Here is a 19,253-nt window from a genome sequence, read left to right on the forward strand (position 1 = left end):
GTTACCATCAGTAGCCTGTAGCCTTCATCGGCAAGTCTCTGCTTTTGATCAGTTGCATTTCCTGCCCGTTGTCCAACATTGTAAAAAAAGAGACTATAAACTGAACAGATTCCTAATTCTAAACACACTTCTTTTATCAGATTGTTATTAGCAACTATTGTGAGATATTAAAAAGCTAGTTTTGTAAAGCTTGGCCTTATTTCAAAAGCTGTTTCATTTTCCTTTAACGCTCCTACAGATGTTGGGCCAGTGCTCACATACGACACCTCACAGTCAAGCTCAGTTGGATAATTATAGTTAGTTGTATTCACGGTTGAGCCAAAAAGATATCTCACGCCTTCAGCTAGTACCAAACACAGCTGCTCAGCTTTTAACAAATATCAGAAGACACGTTCGTATCAGCCCTGTTTTAGCCTCTCTTCAGTGCTTACTGGTCAGTTTTAGAATTGATTTTACTGATTCTTGATTTTTAGGAGCTTTTTGCTGATCACTTTTAAAGTGATCATTGTTTAGCTCCCTGCTACATTGCTGAATTGCTGCTCCCCTGTGAGCCAGGGTGCAGCTTTCAGATCCTCGGTCAGGGCTCTGCTGGCTGTTCCTGAGCCCGGCTCAAGACCAAAGGTGACCAGGCTTTTGTAGTTCTGGGCCCTCAGCTCTTAAACTCCCTGCCTGAGGATCTGAGGCTTCAGAGTCAGTGACCTCTTTTAAATCACTGCTCACAACAAATATCTTTTCAAAAAGGCATGTTATTCATTCTGGCACACTGCCTTATTGCTAACATGTCTTATCTGTTTTTTTATTAGTATTTATCTGTAATTTATCTGTAATTTATCTCTGTCCTGCCAACTCATCTGTGTGATCTATGTGCAGTGGGTGAACATGCCTTGCAAAGCAGTTGCGTCAGGAAGACCACACCTGCTTAAACATACTGTTAGCAGGTGTGGTCGTCCTGATGCTGCAGCATGGAGCCCCACAGAAAAGTTTAATGAGCCAGTGTTATCGTCTGACTGCTTCTGACAGTTCCATCAGCTTGAGCACATATGTCAGCCATTAAGTAACAGCAAATGGTAGTACAGAAATGCCATACGTTTGAGGTTATTTAGGGATTCTTTCACATGTTTGGTATAAAAACAAAATCTGGTGTCGTTTGCTGGTGCATTTAGCCTTATGTCATAGCTGTCAGTTAACAGTTTGCAGACCAAACAATTGGACCAAAACCACCAGAAAAGGTGGGCTCAGAGTCCATCTCGGGGTGGACTCTGGTGTGCTTCGTCTGAGGTGTGACAGTGAAGCACGCCAACCTCTGGATTATGTCGGAGTAAATGTGGGATTTCAGCATAAATCCCATAGTCAAACGACTGTAAAATCCAATTGCTTATCATGGGCTGTTCAGAAACCAATCTCCTGATCAGTCTAAGTGTTGTGGTGCCAAAATTCATGCAAGATTATTTTGAAAACATTGAAACGTAAAACTAGGGGATAAATTACCTCCTTTTTGTCCAATTCCTGTCCGCTCTTCACAGTTCATGGTGTATGTTGTTCTCGTCTCAACTGCTGTTGCTCATAATCACTTATTTTTATGTGAGCTCATTATGACATCTGAGAAAATAGATACACGTATAAGGTTCATTAATATGCAGCAGGACGTTTTGATTGAGTCAGTACTAATTCACCTTGTTCTGTGTGTGTGTGTGTGTGTGTAGGTGTGGAGTTTGGAGCGAGGATGATCACTATAGATGGCAAACAGATCAAACTGCAGATCTGGGATACGGTAATATATCTATTGTATACATTTTTTTAAAAACAGCTTCCCTCGTTGTGGCTGGAGAATTATGACTGTAAAAGGACCTGAACTAATCTTAAATGAACGACCTGAATGCAAGGCTGCACATGTATGGAAGTCTTTGAAATGCAGGCAGTAGAGGTCTTAAACCTCTAATGTGATTAACCTGTGTTTCTGTAATGACCTCTTTTGAAAAATAAGTTTCATTTTCTTGTAAATATGAATTACAAATATGAAAAGTCTTCAGAAAGCCTATTTTGATCAGTGAGCCCTGCTTGTTTTTAGTCAAAATACATATTATTTTAAATGGTTCCTCCATCTGCCATAACTACATCATGTTTGAACATTAATAATGATATTCTGGCTGCACTCACTGCATCATAATATTGAACTTCATAGCAGACCTTGGTGAAGAGTGCGGTACACTTGGCTCTGAATACGACTTTAAAGAGGTCTGTGTATTCAGTGTGAGTTAAATGTACTGGGCGTTGGCACATTTCAGCCATGGAACACAATTGCCTGCTACCTGTTGACACCTGAATGCACCTAACTGCCCAAGATTTCAAGTTTGGGTGTGGGGACAGACCCGGAAAAAGGATGTGATGTTGTGAATACTGGGCTTCCTGAACATGCACTTAACCAGATGACCAGCAGGTGGAGTTGGCACTCCACAGAAAAACACTGCTCCAAGCACGAGAGGAGCGGCGAGAGGAAAAGGCCTGCGATGCCAGTCCTGCCTCTCAAAACTCACACCACTCCGGGTTTTCCATCCTAGCAGCTAGTTAATTATCTTCACCTGATTGTCCAGGTGTTACGGAGTCCCTGATCAGATGGTCAAAATGAAAACCAGCAGGGCTCACTGGTGCTTACTGCTGGACTTGTACAATACACCACCATCACCAAATGGATAGAGAAACCAGTGGGATCATTGTGTAGGCTCCACATGCCATATGAATAAGTATGTGTGCATGTATGTGTGTTTCTGCACACGAGCATGTAGGCCAGATGGCAGACAGACACAGTGTTCCCTCTCTTTCAACCTTATTTATCATTTATTCACTAATAGCATTACTGACTGGTTGACTGCTCCCTGAAAGACTGACTGACTGACTGTTCTAGATTCCACCCAAGTAGCTGTTTGGCTCACTGACCGACTGGCTGACCAGTCCTGTGGTTGACCGGCTAACTGGTCGGTTGCTTGGTGACTGACTGGTTCTGTGACCGACTGCTTCATTGACTAACAGACTGGGTTCCAGGGAGACAAACTGGCAGCCTGGTCCTCTGAGTTGCTGAATGATTCACCGACTGGCTGTGTTTCTGACTGACTGTCTGGTTTTTCAGATGAGGTCAGAGCAGCGCAGGGCTGCAGCTGCTAGGATAGAGCACTGTTTTGTTTTCTACTCTGGCCAGGACGAAACACAGACAACATTGTTACTGTACATCGGACGGAGACAGAGGATGAATAGACATGGCAGGGGGGTGGTAAGAGCGCTAGATGGTGAAAGCAGCGATGGAAAGTGGGGAGGCCCAGGGATTCATAGGGAAAGAATGAAAAGATGATTGATGACACAGTGGAGGTGAGACAATCAGGGGTAATACTTGAAGGGGAAGTGAATGAACAAGGTGACCTAGTGGGCTAATCAGACTATACAGTATATATATGACATTCAGATAATGCTACAGGTTTAATCCATGTGACACTACAGCTGATGTGTCCTCCCATGTTATTCATAAATAGGAAAACTGGGAGGCTTGCTCACACAAGCAGAGAGAAAGAAAGGGATTGTGACAGATAGATGGAGAAAGAAAGAGAGAACTCCATTGTATCCCATTACAGCCTCTGCTCTGTCCTGTCCTTACCCAAGCTTACTGAAAACCAGGAGCCAAATTCTGCAAGACAATAAGGACTGGTACAAGACATGTATGGGACTAGACTATATAAACTGGACTCGTAGATGACCAGGACTGGTGTGTGTGTGTGTGTGTGTGTGTGTGTGTGTGTGTGTGGGGTGGGGGGGGTGGGGGGGGTGGGGGGGGGGGGGGACCTATGGGCCTGAAATGTGCAGCCTGTGAAGCCAGAGTCATACTCCAGCTGGACCAGGGTCAGCAAAGGTTCAGCAGTTGTCTGCGGTCATTACAATTATTACATTTTAATTTCTGTTTATTAATATACATATGTGTTTCTGTAGGCTGGTCAAGAGTCGTTCCGGTCCATCACCAGGTCTTACTACAGAGGAGCAGCAGGAGCACTGCTAGTCTATGACATCACAAGGTAACGACCAATCAGACAGACCCTACATGCTCTGTTTCAAGCTCTGTGGCCCCTAGTTCAGCCTGTCCCATTACTAGCATCCTCTGCTCACCATGGAAAGTTACTATTAGCAAGTTGTCAGCATACTGTGAAAGGGCAAATATTGTAGATTAGCATGATGTTTTTCATTGTTCAGCAGTTCTGTGAGACTGTACTAACAAATACAAACCAAATGCTGACATCAGCATGCTGACAATAAAGATAACAATTACATGACAGTCCATTCAGTAGTTGCTGAGAAATTCATGGGAGGGCTAGAGGGAAAGTCATGTGATCATAAAAGTGTCAGGATTCATCATCTGGGAACCATCAATGTCTGAAATACATTTACCAGTCGATGAAGATATTTCACAGGACAAGTGAAAACTTACACTTGATGCTAGAAGTCAGGATCACCAAGATCTTAGGCTTTACTGTCTGCTATCATGGGTTTGATCATACAGAGTACTTATGGCAGGAGTCAGTTTTCTTTTTGCTTTTATGCGATAGAGAAGAAAGAGCTATTTTCTGTGTCCTTTCAATCTAACTTTGGTTTCCGTTATCATAAGGACACAGGAGACAGTCAGACTTGTGCTTCTTGTGACAAGGTGTAAATAACACCTCTGGAGGGAGAATGCATCTTGGATGCATTTAAAATGAGCTCTTTTGAGCTCGGATTGCTATCTGATCCTTGCACGGTGCAGGAAGTGACTAAGTGTAAATGGGGTATTAGCTGCCTCTCTTCCCAAACCCCACGAGCAGCAGCTCAGTCTCCATCCGTTCATCACCATGGTCCACAGCAAAATATATTGACAACTAATGGCCAGATTGACATGAAATTTGTTATTGATCTTCATGGTCCCCAGAGGTGGATTCTCAATGATTTTCATGACCCTGTGACCTTTTGTCCAGTACTACCATTTGGTCAAAATTTCCCCTGCACCAGCTTTTTTCTTTGTCAAAAAACAAATGCCCTGATGTCGATAAATGTTCTGTGAATATTCAATATCCCCCAGACGAAGGATCCTGAGTTCTTAGCTGTGACCTAATCTCTAAGTGCAGTCAGTGCAAACTAGTTCATTTTAATATGAGTGTTGTGCACTCAAGCTTGAGGACTGTAAACTAGAACAAACAGCCAGTGCTCATTCTGATTGACTGAAAAACTTCCTCGTCTGCAGTAATGTTGTGTTAACTGTGGCAAAGAATCATGATTTCAGTAGCTTGTAGCCTAGAGTCTCTTAGTGCCAGCTGTCCTGCTTCCAAATGTTATTTTTAATCCCCTGGATGTATTTTTATATCCCTGCACAAGTCACAATTGTTCTGCTGCTAGTTGTCACCCTGTTGATTGTATCATACACTATGTCATACAATAAATTGGATTGTATAAAACTTAAAAATTCAACTATGCCCTGTTGGGGCCAAGGGGGTCTGAGGGTTCAACCATGAATTGTCAAAGGCCAAAGGTATTCTTAAAGCAAATTTACAGAAGTGGAAGTGAATTCTTCTGTTCTAGGGCGGAGCATTCAAGTAAAGATAGCTGGAAGGCCTCTCAGAGATTAACAGAGTGGTTGTAAACATTGTAAGAGGAAGTGACCAGGATATCATTCAGCCTTTTACAAGGGACAGTCAAATCTGCAAGTCTGCAAGAACGTTTGGAAAATGCTTAACTTTAACTACCATTTGTTCAAGGTTGTTCAAGGTATATACTCCTTGTAAAATGCTTGATTTCAACTTAATCTGATGTTTCATTGACACAATCACTTATATAAGTCTTTTATTGTTTAATATGAAATAACCTGGTGTCGAAATTAGCAAGCATTAAATATTCCTGATCAGACATACAAAGTTAACATGAGCTGCTGGTAAAATAAGTGACAATATACATTGATTGCTTTGTATAGAAAGAAATTCTGTAAACTCTCTTTTTCACTCTTGTATTTATGGCAATAATTTAGACATTATGATAAAGGCTTCAAGAGTCTGGAAATTTTAGCTTCAGGAAACATGAAAATCGTTGAATTTTGCTCTCGAAAAGCTGTAGGAGCCCTGAATCTGACATCAGTGTGGAAACTGTGATGTTCTTAGAAGTAATAGGTGCTTTATCTCTGATTGTTTCCGTTTCATCGGTGTGAAAGTAGGTTGAAATGAGATGCTGTGCTTGCTTTAACAGAAGGGACACCTTCAACCACTTGACGACCTGGTTAGAGGATGCTCGCCAACATTCCAACTCCAATATGGTCATCATGCTTATTGGCAACAAGAGGTAAGATCCTTTCTGTGGCAACGAACACTCCACAGTGACGGTTACATCATGTCCTACAATGCGTGAGACTGGAGCATCAACAGCATGTGTCAGCTGTCAGTGGTGTTTAAGAGCGTTATGCTGTTATAACGGTGGTTTGTTTAAATTTGTCTAAGCAAGCTGGGAGGCTGCTACGGCCGGGCCTGGTCCTAACCTCACACTGTGGCCTGTGTTCACATTTACATATGTCAAACTGTTCCACACTAATTTAAATTAAAAACATAGGAACTCAGATATGCAACAAACGTACGTGAGATATTTACAGTAACTTTTGCTGACTCTGTACGGTTACATAAGAGCATTGTGTAAGATAGTTATGACAAGAGTGTGTTGATAGAATTGCAGGCACCTTAAAACAAAATGGAAACAACATACCCTTTGTCAAATTTAAATGAGGAAGTTACTGCTGCAACAAACCTCAGCTGGTTATTGACAACAGTGATTCCGCACGCTGTAGCCAAGGATACATAACAGCGTTACATAAGAAAAATAACACAAGTAATGTCAAAAATGTGCTCTTGTTGATACAGTCATGAACACCTTGAAACTAATTTTACTTTATTTGATAACTATCAAACCTACCTACTGTAAGACAACAGTCTTTTTCCTGTCTGAAAACACATTTTGTCTTTGCATTAACATGGGCGTGTGTGTGTTTTTAGTGACCTGGAGTCAAGGAGAGAGGTGAAGAAAGAGGAAGGGGAAGCATTTGCCAGAGAACACGGCCTCATATTCATGGAGACCTCAGCCAAGACTGCCTCTAATGTGGAGGAGGTAATAAAACACACACACACACACACACACACACACACACACACGCACAGTCATCTTTCCGTCACTTCAGAGGACATGAGGAGGACATTACATACACTTCCCTCATTTCCTGAAGACTTACCCTAAGTCTTCACCTTTAAAATTTATTGATTTACATTATGGGGACTTGTGTTTTGTTCCCATAAGTCCCCATAGTGTGATTGTAAACAGATTTATGTCCTCACAACATGAGTAATACGTGTCAACACACACACACACACACACACACACACACACACACACACACACACACACACACACACACACACACACACACACCGTGCATCACAGTGGACATACACAGTAGATACTCATGCACAATGTCCACTTTGAGCCTTCAGGCTACATTTATTTGGTATTAACATATAGAATGATAAATAAAGTACCAGAGCAGACAGAAGTTTTTTAGCACTAATTGACGGTTCACCTGAACCTGTCTGAGTTCCAAAATGCTACAAACTGTCTGAAATATATACTGCTCCCCTGCAGCTCAACACTAATGCTAACAGCTTTTTCCTCACACAGAAATCTTTTGTGTGAAGGGCCAGAGCAGGATTTCACACATATCATCTGCTACTTCACAGATATCAGTGCTGCCTGTTGACATCTGTAGTGGACGTTATTCTGCTTTTTGTCGGAACACAATACAAACAGGGTGTGTTCACTGTCACCATGTCTTTGGCAAGCTGCAGTACGAGGTTTATACCCATATATTGGCTTATGTCAGCTGTATATTGCAAATCACATTTAGTCCAAGTCATGTGATCCACCTCTAGAATTTGTTTATTGTAATATAAATGTGCCTTAGCACACAGAAGAAGAGCCTTCAGCTCTCATAAGAAATTCTGATCAGAGTCTACACCAGTGTACATTATGGTTGGGTGGTGCAACGGTATATACCGTGACATGGCAGAAATGTGTCGACCAGTAGAGATTTGTCAACACCGTATCCCTTAATGCGTACTGACACGCTGTTATTCAGTGTATGCACTGTTATCCTGATCATGTGATATGAAATTGCTAGAAGATTTTGGCCAGATCGCCAACCCCTTGTGTACATGGCTATAATGATGTTGTTTTTGTTATTGTTAGTGTTTTGTAGTAATTGCAGTTTGACTATTAGCTGCTGTAAATGTAGTAATAGAAAGACGAGGCAACAATATATTATTTCTATACCATTTATATAGCAGTGTTGTGCTTTACATTTTCACAAAATGCACATAGCAACAAGTAATGTATAATGATGAATATAATAGATAAAGTGCAAGAAAATGCAACAATAACAACATCAAAAAATATAAGTAAAAGAACAAAGCTGTATTACATTGAACACAACATAGAGATCAGTGGTGACCTTAAGCTTTTGAACCCCTCCAGGACTGCAGGCTGGACTATACTGAAGCAATGAGTCCCAACTCCCACACCAAACCCCATCCCTGTTTTTCTTTTTGATTAGCCACCAGAAAAGTCATGATTAATTTAATTTGTCTAATTGAATTACTCATTTAACTGTTCACTCATATTTTCTGTAAATGTCCTTACATGATTTTCTAAGTGCTGTGTAAACGCCCCAAAGCACCCTGCCAAAAATCTTATTCTCATAGAAAATGACTAAATGCGTGTTTTGATTGAAATTTTATTTGGTGTATTCATTTTCAGCCTTGGTAGCAGCGTGGCTCTATGGATGGCATTGTCGATCTGTTGATCTGCCCCTCTGTCCAAGGCTGAAATGTCTCGACGGCTATTAGATGAATTGTTATGATGTTTTGTACACACGTTCATGGTCCTCAGAAGATGAATCCTACTGATTCCCCGACTTTCCTTTCTTTTTACCAAGGAGTACAAAAAATGCAGTTTATCCAATACTGATTACCAAGTGTTAGCATGCTGAGACACTAATCTAAGAAGCTGAACATGGTAAACTGTACACCTGGTAACATCAGCATGTTAGCATACCAATGTTAGCTTTAACCTCAAAGCGCTCATTAAGCCCAAAAACATACCAGCCTTAAAAAGAAAAAAAAAATACTAGTAGTTGGGGAAGCTCCTCCTCAAGTTGCTAAAACTCTAAAGTCCCAGAAACAATACTGAGGTCAGGACCTTGGCGTCCTCATTGGTAGTTAGAGCCCTGCCTGCCTCATTACCACCACTGAGGTGCTCTCTGTCATCATGGAAACTGGATGATTCGCCACCAACACACACAATACAAATATCAGCCGAAAATCAGAGTGTTGCTGGGTGTGTGTTATGAATGAAATGTGACTCAGTGCACATTAAAAGAGGAGTGCCCGGTGCAGTCTTCTTTGTTAGCCTTCACTGTCTTACTTGCAGTATTATAGTTCTATCATGTACATATGAAGTGTGTCCGCTCCTCCCTCCCGCTTAAAGCAGACCTCCAGTTGAGTGGACTGTTCATCCGTAGCATCATGGACCACCATGCTGGAGCCTAACCGTGCCTGCTTCACATTAGCATCATGAAGCGCAGTTAGCACACTGCGCTCACTGCTCCGCCCCTCGCAGCGACACACCCCTGATGTTGTTGGGTGTAATGAATGCATGGCGTTGTCCTCGGGGACCCCTTTCTCACTTATCCAATCACATAAATGATCCCATCCTACACTGCACAGCATGCCAGCCAGGGGCACTGCAGAGAGTGTGTATGTGTGTGTTTGTTTACATTGATTTTTTTCTACCCTCTCTTCCTGGCCTATATCATGCAAACACACACACCCACACTACTGTCGAGTAGAGCTCTCTGTGGGGTTAAGATGAGGGGGAGGGGTGTGTGTGCTTGTGTGTGTGTGTGTGTGTGTGTGTGTGTGTGTGTGTGTGTGTGTGTGTGTGTGTGTGTGTGTGTGTGTGTGTGTGTGTGTGTGTGTGTGTGTGTGTGTGGTATGATTAATTTGTCTCATTAGTGTCCTCTGAATCCTCCTGATACCGCTCCTCTCCTCCCTTCCCTTCACCTCTCTTCGCTCCATCCCTCCTCATCCCTTGACGTCCATCATTTGCTCTTTACCTCCTTCCCATCCTCCTTCACCTCCCCCCTCCCACTCCCCATCCATTTCTTCCTCCCCCTCCTCCAATGTATATTCCTCCCCTTTCTCCTCCATGTCTTCCTGCCCTCTTCCATTCATTTCCTCCTCCTCCCCTCCTCCCTCAGTTCCTTCCTCCCCCTTCTCCATCATCTCCCTTTCTTTCTCCAGCAGTATATCAACCAGTTATAGTTCATACATATTCATAACCTCCACCCTGCCTCCCCTCAGCGACATCCAGCAGCCAATCAGTGCGCTGGGTTTGTCGTCAGGGTCTGTGGGTGGACACCGGGTTGATGGGATGGTCCTTAGAGAGAGAGAGAGAGAGATTCCTGTAAGCATCGTCTCATCATTTCTTTCCTTGCATCCTTCCCTCTACTCTTTTCTGGTCATTTCTTTACTACTTCCTCCTTTTATCTCTCTTAATGTCCAGTGTTTCCTGTACTTGACTGTTTCCATGAAATGTAAGAAAAGGAAGTGTAGAGAGATGTGAAAAGAACAAGGGATGCAGTGATGTGTTGAATGAAGTAAAGAGGACAAGAGTGAACAGGACAGAACAGAGTGCACTAGAGAGCACCCTTGGGCTTCTCAGTCTATTTCAGACTGGGTGTCAGGTAGAAGTTCAGGACATATTTTCAGTTCTTTAACGACTCCGCTGAAGGAACACATTTCTTCTTGGCCTGACAAAGTTGTGTGTGGTGGCACTTGGTAGCAGTGTTTCAGTCTTCCTTCACAGACTGAAGTGTATGTGATCTGGGTTGATGGCAGTTCTCTGCTTTGTCCCAGTTGCTCTCCAGTTTAGACCTTTGAGAAACAAACACTGAGAGACTGTCCCTGGAGACAAATGCATCAATAGCACAGTCATAGGCGCGTCACTCAGGGAGCTTAATTCCACTTTATTCGAGCACCTTTGATCCTTGCAGTGCAGTCAGCAAGCTGTGTGTGTGTGTGTGTGTGTGTGTGTGTGTGTGTGTGTGTGTGTGTGTGTGTGTGTGTGTGTGTGTGTGTGTGTGTGTGTGTGTGTGTGTGTGTGTGTGTGTGTGTGTGTGTGTGTGTGTGTGTGTGTGTGTGTGTTTTCTGCTCAGATCTTATTGTTGTAGCAGTTGTTCTCTAGAAGAAGCAAATCTCCTCCAAAGGGTGTCTTCATCTTCTAACAGGGCCTTCAGTCATAACACGTGAAAACTTCTAAAAGTTAAGGGCTTAGACAGTGTTCAGTGAAGAATTTCACTTCTTAAAATAGTCTATATCTTGAGCTCTTTAAGTCCCAGCAAAGCATCTTATAGCATCCTCCTTCCTTTATGTGTTTATTGTTGAAACAGAGTACTGGCAAAGGACAAAATGAACCAATGTGGAATCAGTGAGGAGAGAACGGCTTTGTTTGATCAGAGGGTTAGAGAAATTAGCAATGGATTTCTGTTAGAATTTTAACTTACAGCCATACAACAAGCAAGAGCCTGATTTCCAAGAAGTACAGATTGTACAATACAAAACAAAAATAACACACTAACCGTGCTTCAGATGTTCAACTTTATCTTTATGACTTTCCATCTTCGACCCACTTCATTATTCACAGTAACAGACATTTTGGCCAGGAGTGCCCAAACTTTGATGCCGCTGTATTCTCAACATTTAAAATATGTCTTTTTAAATATCTTGTGCATGTTTCAGCCTCCCGGGCAGCCAGTGGTTTCTGTTTATCTCAGAATGCCCATTTTTATTTTAGTCATAGTCACGTTATCATTTTGTGGTCTGGACATGCTGGTGGCAGATTAACTCACACACACACACACACACACACACACACACACACACACACACACACACACACACACACACACACACACACACACACACATCTGTTTCATGATGTCCATCTTTGGGTGTCTTACAGCATTTGACACGTCTATATGGAATATTTGACACAGAATTTCTCACTTTCATCCATAACTTTGACAATAAATGAATACGTCACAGTGATAGTTTCCAGCAAAGTTGAAGGTTTCATAATGCTTTGAAATGACTCCTAATAGTTGCATGGAAAGCAGAAAAATACCTTCAGAAATCTGTGGTATGAATAGGCTGTAGAAAAGCAGAGAGATGTTTTAGCGAGAACGTTTCGCAGTCAGAGCCGAGTTGTGTTGTTCTTCAACATCTGAAACTTGTACTGAATCTGTTTTGCAGTCATAATGACATGTGGCTTTTTGTAAAAACATTTTCCTAAGAGCTTAGCAGTCTCATTTCCAGGAGTCAACATACAAATATGAATTGAATCTCCTCTTCTCTCTCTCCCTCCCTCTCTCTCTCTCTCTCTCTCTCTCTCTCTCTCTCTCTCTCTCTCTCTCTCTCTCTCTCTCTCTTCCTGCCTCTATCTCAGGCTTTCATCAACACAGCCAAGGAGATCTATGAGAAGATCCAGGAGGGAGTGTTTGATATCAACAATGAGGTGAGGCACACTGCTCCCTCCCCTTTTCCTTCCTCCTCAAACCACTCCATTCTCTTTTGTAGGCTGTCCTCTCCTATCTTCCAGTCTTTGTTCTCCTCTATTCCTCTCCTCCTTCTCCTCAGCATGGTTTTCCAGCAGTGTGTGTGGTTTGCCACGCTCCCCCTCTCCTCAAAAAGAAGGGGAAAAAAAACCCTCTGCTTCCTTTCACTCCAGCCAAGCAAAACTCCCTGTGTTCTTCCTCTCCCCTGCTCTATTTTCCATTTTCCATTCGCTCCATCTTCACTCCTCAGTGCTCTCTCTCTCGCTCGCTCTCTCTCTCTCTCTCTCTCTCTCTCTCTCTCCCTCGGCATCGTGCCAGCTCATAAATTCCTCACATCCCACAAGGTCTCAGTCATTCGGCAAGAAAACAAACACTCAGCCAGCCAGTCAGTCTGTAAGCTGTCTATCCAGCCAGTCAGTAAGTTTGCCATCCAGTCAACCAGATGGTTATCTTCTCAGTGGAACAGTAATGCAGGCAGGAAAGTCAAGACACCAAGCTTGTCAGCAAGTATGCACTTGTCAGCAAGTGTTGGTCATACAACTTCCACATTAACATTGCTTGATCCGAAAACACATTTTACGTGTTAAAACAATGTGCGACCATGTTAGCATGTTCAGACTGGTTTCAGAAAAATCTCCTTCCATTCATAAATGGTTAAAAAATAGTTGAAGCCTAGATGATTGACAAATCTGGCCCTGCAAAATGATTCATTCATTCATTCATTGATACTAACCAGTCAATAGGAAGTCAATAGGTGATGTGCCAGTGATCACAGAAACATGTTGATTTAGAAGCTGTTATCTGTGTGTGTGGACCAACAAATGAATGTACCTAGCTCGCTAGCCTCCGAGTTTGCTTAACTACCAATTACAAATTGTTCTCTGATTGGTCTACTGGCTGAATGAGCAGTCATTAAGCACATCACATGACTGAACAAATCTGAGATGTGTGGTTCAGAGGTCTGGAACAAGGCTAGGCTAATGTGGCCTTTAGTGTGGACAACCAGTCCTGTCATGCAGATGTTATATTCTTAACAAAACTGTTATCCAGTCATTAATTGTGTTCTAAATTGTGTCACAGTCCCCACAGACCGTCCTCATGCAGCTAAATGTTTGGGCCTGTATGCACGGCCAAAACGTGTGTGAACACGTCCTTGAATTCAAGCAGCCGCTGCAGTATGTAAACAGAACCGTGCGTGCATCCTCTGCCTGTGTTCAAGCCTGTTTTGGAGTGGCATGGAGATCTGGCCCTTTAGCAAGCCGGCCAACAAGTACAAATGTTAGTCACAGAGGGCTGGAGTTAGCCAGCCAGTGAGTGTTTTTGTTATTAGTAAGACGGAGTGAAGGCAGGCCGGCCAAACCACATCAGCTGACTGGCTGCAAGAGAGAGAGAGAGAGAGAGAAAGAGAGAGAGAGAGAGAGACAGAGACAGAGAGAGAGAGAGAGAGGGGGAAGCCCCACTAGAAATGTTGGCAGCCACTATGAGAAAACACTCACACACACATACTTACACACACACATGGCCTTAGCTCAATAAATGTGATTTAAAGGCATACAGTGTTTCCCAGAGGCACTACTGCTACTGAGTGTAGGAGGGGGAGTTACAGTGAGAGGGAGAGAGATAAATATATACAGAGGGAGAGAGCAAGGCTGAGAGTGTGCTTCAGACACAGAGAGAGATGAAACGGAGAGAGAGGGAGCTTCAGATGAGGGGATGAGAGAGGGAGAGAGAGATGAAAGAGCTGTGTCTCTCTACCACCCACCTGCCTGCCTCCCTCTCGCTCTCTTTCTCTTCTTTTATATGTGCTTCCCTTTTTTCTCCTTGTGTCCTTCAGTGCTGCTGGTGTTTCCTTTGCCTTTGTACAACACCGCAGCACCTGTTGCTTCCTCTATGAAGTGATCTAATAGGAGCCCATGCAGGCGCTGGCCAATGTTAATCTCACCCTTTAAGCAATGGCACACCCATTCCTCAGTGTTTTTCATTTAGAGACTGTAGTTCCTTTTTTTGTTTGACTATAGCTGTATTTTTTTGTTGTTGTTGTTGCTGTCATGATAAATGAGTTTGTGTTTTATTGAGTTTCAAATTTTCAAATCAAACAACTGACAAAAAAAAAATAACAATGTAAAGTAATACACAGGAAGAGGAAAAAAGGCCCAAAAAGGCCATATTCATTACCACTACCTAAGCAGTCATCTAGTAATCTGTCCATGGCCATATAAGTACAGACCACATGTAAACAACAGAGACCAGACACTAGTACTCCAGTAATTACCCAGTGTCACTGAGGCACTGGTGCTGGTACTGGTGCAGCGTAAAACCCCGATTCCAAAAATGCTGGGACTCTGTGGAAAGATGTAAAGAAAACCTGTGCAATTATTTGCAAATTCTTTAATCTCCAACATGCATTCAGCTGACAGTGCAAAGACAAGATATTTAATGTTGAAACAAACAGCATGATTGCTAGCAAGCTAAGAGGCCACACATTAAAGTATCTGAGAGAAAGCCATGTAATAGATTGTAATATAAAAACTGAAAACTAACTTATTTTGAGGAGATTCTTATGTGCTTTTCAACATCTGATCAAATTTGCGTGAATATTCATAATAGATAAAAGTCATATTTTGGAAGGAGGCTAGCTAGTCTTCAGTTTGTTTCTCACCATCTTTGTTTTTCCATTATTTATATTATGTGATGTAATTGCATAGTTCTAATCAATAATCTACAGTAATTGGTCAAATGAAAATAGAAGTGACAGACTGAATAACAGCTTTACTGCTTGTTTAATTTACTGTAGTTTTACTCATTTTGCAGAGATAGTTGTGTTATGCGTCTGCTGACACCAGTGCCATGCTGCTTGTGCAGTGACTCTCATGACTGTAAACATGGCTCTTATACTGCAGCAGAGAACAGTTATGTAAATGTGTGTGGAGCAACACGGCTAATATGACGGCTTCATCTAGCTGGGACCCCCTTGTCCTGTTTTACCACAAACATCAGCACTAAATGGTCATTTTATTAAAGGTCAACAGTGCAAATTGTGGGTCTGACTGGGCCCCAGCTTAAAATGAGTTGCTTGTGCTTCATGTGCAGGTTGTAACATAGAGAACATTGTTATTTATACAAATAAAACAAAATTGTCAAACAGGAGCTAAAATCTGTTTTTACACAAATGGACTTCTGCAGTAAAAGTGAATCTATGAAAACATCAATAACCAGCACCAATGACTAGATGAGAATGAGAAAGTTTTTGTCACATTAATTTCCTAATATTTGATTTGACTTTGAGGAGGAATCAAATAAGAGATTGCTTATCCTCCAGACCATTCATCGGGAACAGGGAACTTTTGTTAATGTTTAGAACCTGTTTTCAGTATCGAGTATCACTGGAATAGACTTTGAGCTGTTTGAAATATATAATAATAAATCATCGGCATATAACAAAACTTGCTCATGTAACAATGCTGCTGTATGATGTTGACGCTTGCAAAGATATCACAAGCGGTTCAACAGCCACAGCAAAGAGCACTGGAGATGAGGGGGTGCCCTCGCCTGGTAGGCTGAGTCAGAGGAGAACAGACACCAACAAGGAGAGGCATAAAATAAAGCTCTGATCATTGAAACCACTGAAGCTTCATATTAGACTCTTTCTGCTGCTGGCAGTACCTTAAGGTTTACCCCAAATCTAATTTCTATCTCTTTTTGAACTTCTGTGTTCTTCTTCTTTCCATGTAGGCTAATGGTATTAAGATTGGACCCCAGCATCCTACCACCAACTCTACACTGTCCGGTAGCCAGGGAGGCCAACAGGCTGGAGGAGGCTGCTGCTGAAGCCACTTCCTCACGCTTCCTCCTCCTCTTCCTTCAACCCCAACCCTTCCCTTCTTCCTCCTCCCCGCCCTCTCCAACCCTCCCTTGCGTTTCTACAGAATTGTCCAGGCTCACTAACAGTTTGTTAACCTCTCTCTCTCTCTCTCTCTCTACAGTTCCATTCTCTCATCCATCCATCCCTCCCTCTCTGTGTCTTTTTCTCTCTCTGTCAGCCATGTCTTTCCTAAGTCTCTTGACTCCATGTCCCCATAAATCAACTGGACTTCCTGCAGTCTTAGGAGGACAGAGTCAGTTTCACCTGCAGATTTAGCCACCAAATTCTGAAGGTTTGCAGTTGACATTTCTTTTTCTTTTTTTTCTTTTTTGTTAGATAAACTGATTTTAATCTTTTTATTTGAAGAAAAAGCACCCATGCTGGAATGCGAAGGATTCTATTCCAGCAGTTTAATTTCCACACTCCTCTTAATTCAGGAGGATGTACCTCAGAATCATAACAGATAAAAAAAGTATCTTCAGTAACTGTGAGCTGACTTTATCCAAACAGAAGCAGGATTGCAGGTAGAGATTAAACACACTCTTAACAACTGACTACGGAATAAACCACGGGCTGTGTTGTGTCTACACACACCTCAGTACGTTTTTTTCTCTTTAAAGAAAAAAAGACGGCGTTGACGGCAGGACATGTTTCTGCATGTCGAGTCAGTTTTCATGCTGTGCCTGTGTGTATAGGGATGATATAGGTGTTCCAGTATGTCACTCTGTAAGGTGTAGGAGGCATTCAAGTCACTCTGTATTTTGTGTCCAGCAAAACAAAGTGCAAATGGTGTTATTTTGTGCTTCCTTTCCCTGTTTTTTTCATGCTGTTTTGTTCTCTCTCTGTCTGTGTACTTTTTTGTTGACTTGCAGATTAGTTGTATTTAATGAACACTACAAACTTTTTTGCTTCAAGTGTTTTAAATTGTCTGGGGAGAGAATAAAAGACCAAACTGTTGAGTGTGAAAATGGATCCTTTTTGGGACAACAGACAAAAAAAAGCAGTAAAGTAAAAGAAACGTTGAGGGATGTTGAGAGCAGTGACCGCCATTATGAAGTTAAAAAGTAAAAAGAGGAAAATGGATTGAAAATCAAGACTTTTTTTGTTAACTATATTTATCAGGCACATTTCTGTGTATATATGGCTCTTTAGGTTTCTGTAGCTTTTTTTTTTGGCTGTTTGAGGTGAAGCTTGGCATGCTGTTGTGGTGTAGTTTATACCAGGGGCTGGAAAAGAGGCCATTTTGGACTTCCAAACAGCTTTTTAGCATTTTTAATAATTCTCATTTAAACCCAAAGGTACTGAGCCGCCCTGTTACATTATGGTTGGCGGTGCCCTTTATTTTAAATGACAAGTATGAATGATAACAGGCTGTTAACAGGACCATATCGAGGCATTGAAAGTCCCTGGTGGAGAACAGACTCCACTGGAAATGTCAAGGCGTCTCCTTTATAAGCAAGCTAAGATTTCCACCATGAATTAGCCGGCAGATATAAAATGTATACTGTTTAGAGCTTGACTGATGACTGCTGCAATGTTTTGTTTTGTTTTCCTTCAAGATCCCTGATGTAAACAGCACCAATTTACTGTTCTGATCATATTTTACAGCTTCAGTTACTTCTTGTTCATCCTCCCTTCTCATGCCCCCTCTCTCTCTCTTCCTGTCTTTATAAGACTGTGTGGTAACATTAGCTCTGTACCTGTTTTTAATGCCAAATTATTGTGTTTACCTTTGTTTTGTCAGAAAAAAAACAAGGAAAAGAATCGGCTAAGCCCCTGTAATCTGTCCTCAAATCAGCTGTCTGCCTTAACTCCACCCTCCTGAGAGATTTGGACAGCTGCTAAAATGAATCAGACTGGTCCTTTATCTGCAGATTGGCATTTTACCACTAACTAGCTAGTTGACGATGCATTACACATGCATAAATGCACACTTAGAGAAATATGTAAAGTCATAGAGACAGGACTTGGTGGAATTTTGTGTATGAACTGTGGCATTAGAAATGAATCCAAACCCACATGTTAGCGTTTGTTTCTTCCCGGTCCCTCCATGTGCACACACACTCAGCCTGCATACAGCGTATGTGTGCACACATAGATGATGCATACATATATTTCTGTTTATCCAACCTAGCTGTTTTCTCTCCTGGCTAACTGTATAACTGTAGGGAGTTTTTGGGTTTCACAGCAGTGCGAGTGAATCTGTTTTCCTCTGCAGTGTTCATCTCTTATTTTTCTTTCTTTTTTATTTCTAGATATATTCAGACAGTTATTAATCTTATTCTGATGATGATTATTCTTTGTAAAGCAAAATGTAGTGTGTGTGTGTGCGTGTGTGCGTGTGCGTGTGCGTGTGCGTGTGCGTGTGCGTGTGTGTGTGTGTGTGTGTGTGTGTGTGTGTGTGTGTGTGTGTGTGTGTGTGTGTGTGCGTGCGTGCGTGTGCGTGTGTGTGTGTGGACCCAGAGGGGGGAGGATCAAGCCAAACCTGACGCATCTATCTATCTATCTATCTATGGATTGATCTATCTATCTTATCTATGTGGCCCTCCTCTCTCGCTCCTCCTGCCTCTCCTCCTCCCCCTCAACGTTATTTGCTGTGTTTGTTATTTGGAAAAAATAAAACTTAAAAAAAAGAAAAAATGAAAATGCTATCACAATAAACTATAATAAAACATTCTAAACTCTAAA

General features: G+C 42.1%; 1 protein-coding gene across 1 annotated transcript in view; it reads left to right on the forward strand.

Annotated features, from left to right (window-relative positions):
- Positions 1 to 19,253, forward strand: part of rab2a (RAB2A, member RAS oncogene family) — a 29,680-nt gene extending 10,427 nt beyond the window's left edge. Inside the window, exons 3-8 of the mRNA XM_070973385.1 lie at positions 1,704 to 1,771; positions 3,973 to 4,055; positions 6,244 to 6,336; positions 7,038 to 7,149; positions 12,595 to 12,663; positions 16,436 to 19,253. Of these exons, the coding sequence (XP_070829486.1) occupies positions 1,704 to 1,771; positions 3,973 to 4,055; positions 6,244 to 6,336; positions 7,038 to 7,149; positions 12,595 to 12,663; positions 16,436 to 16,531 (521 nt within the window). The 3' untranslated portion in view covers positions 16,532 to 19,253. The remainder of the gene's footprint in view (positions 1 to 1,703; positions 1,772 to 3,972; positions 4,056 to 6,243; positions 6,337 to 7,037; positions 7,150 to 12,594; positions 12,664 to 16,435) is intronic.

This window comes from Chaetodon trifascialis, chromosome 11, assembly GCF_039877785.1.
Source record: "Chaetodon trifascialis isolate fChaTrf1 chromosome 11, fChaTrf1.hap1, whole genome shotgun sequence".
Classification (NCBI taxonomy): domain Eukaryota; kingdom Metazoa; phylum Chordata; class Actinopteri; order Chaetodontiformes; family Chaetodontidae; genus Chaetodon; species Chaetodon trifascialis.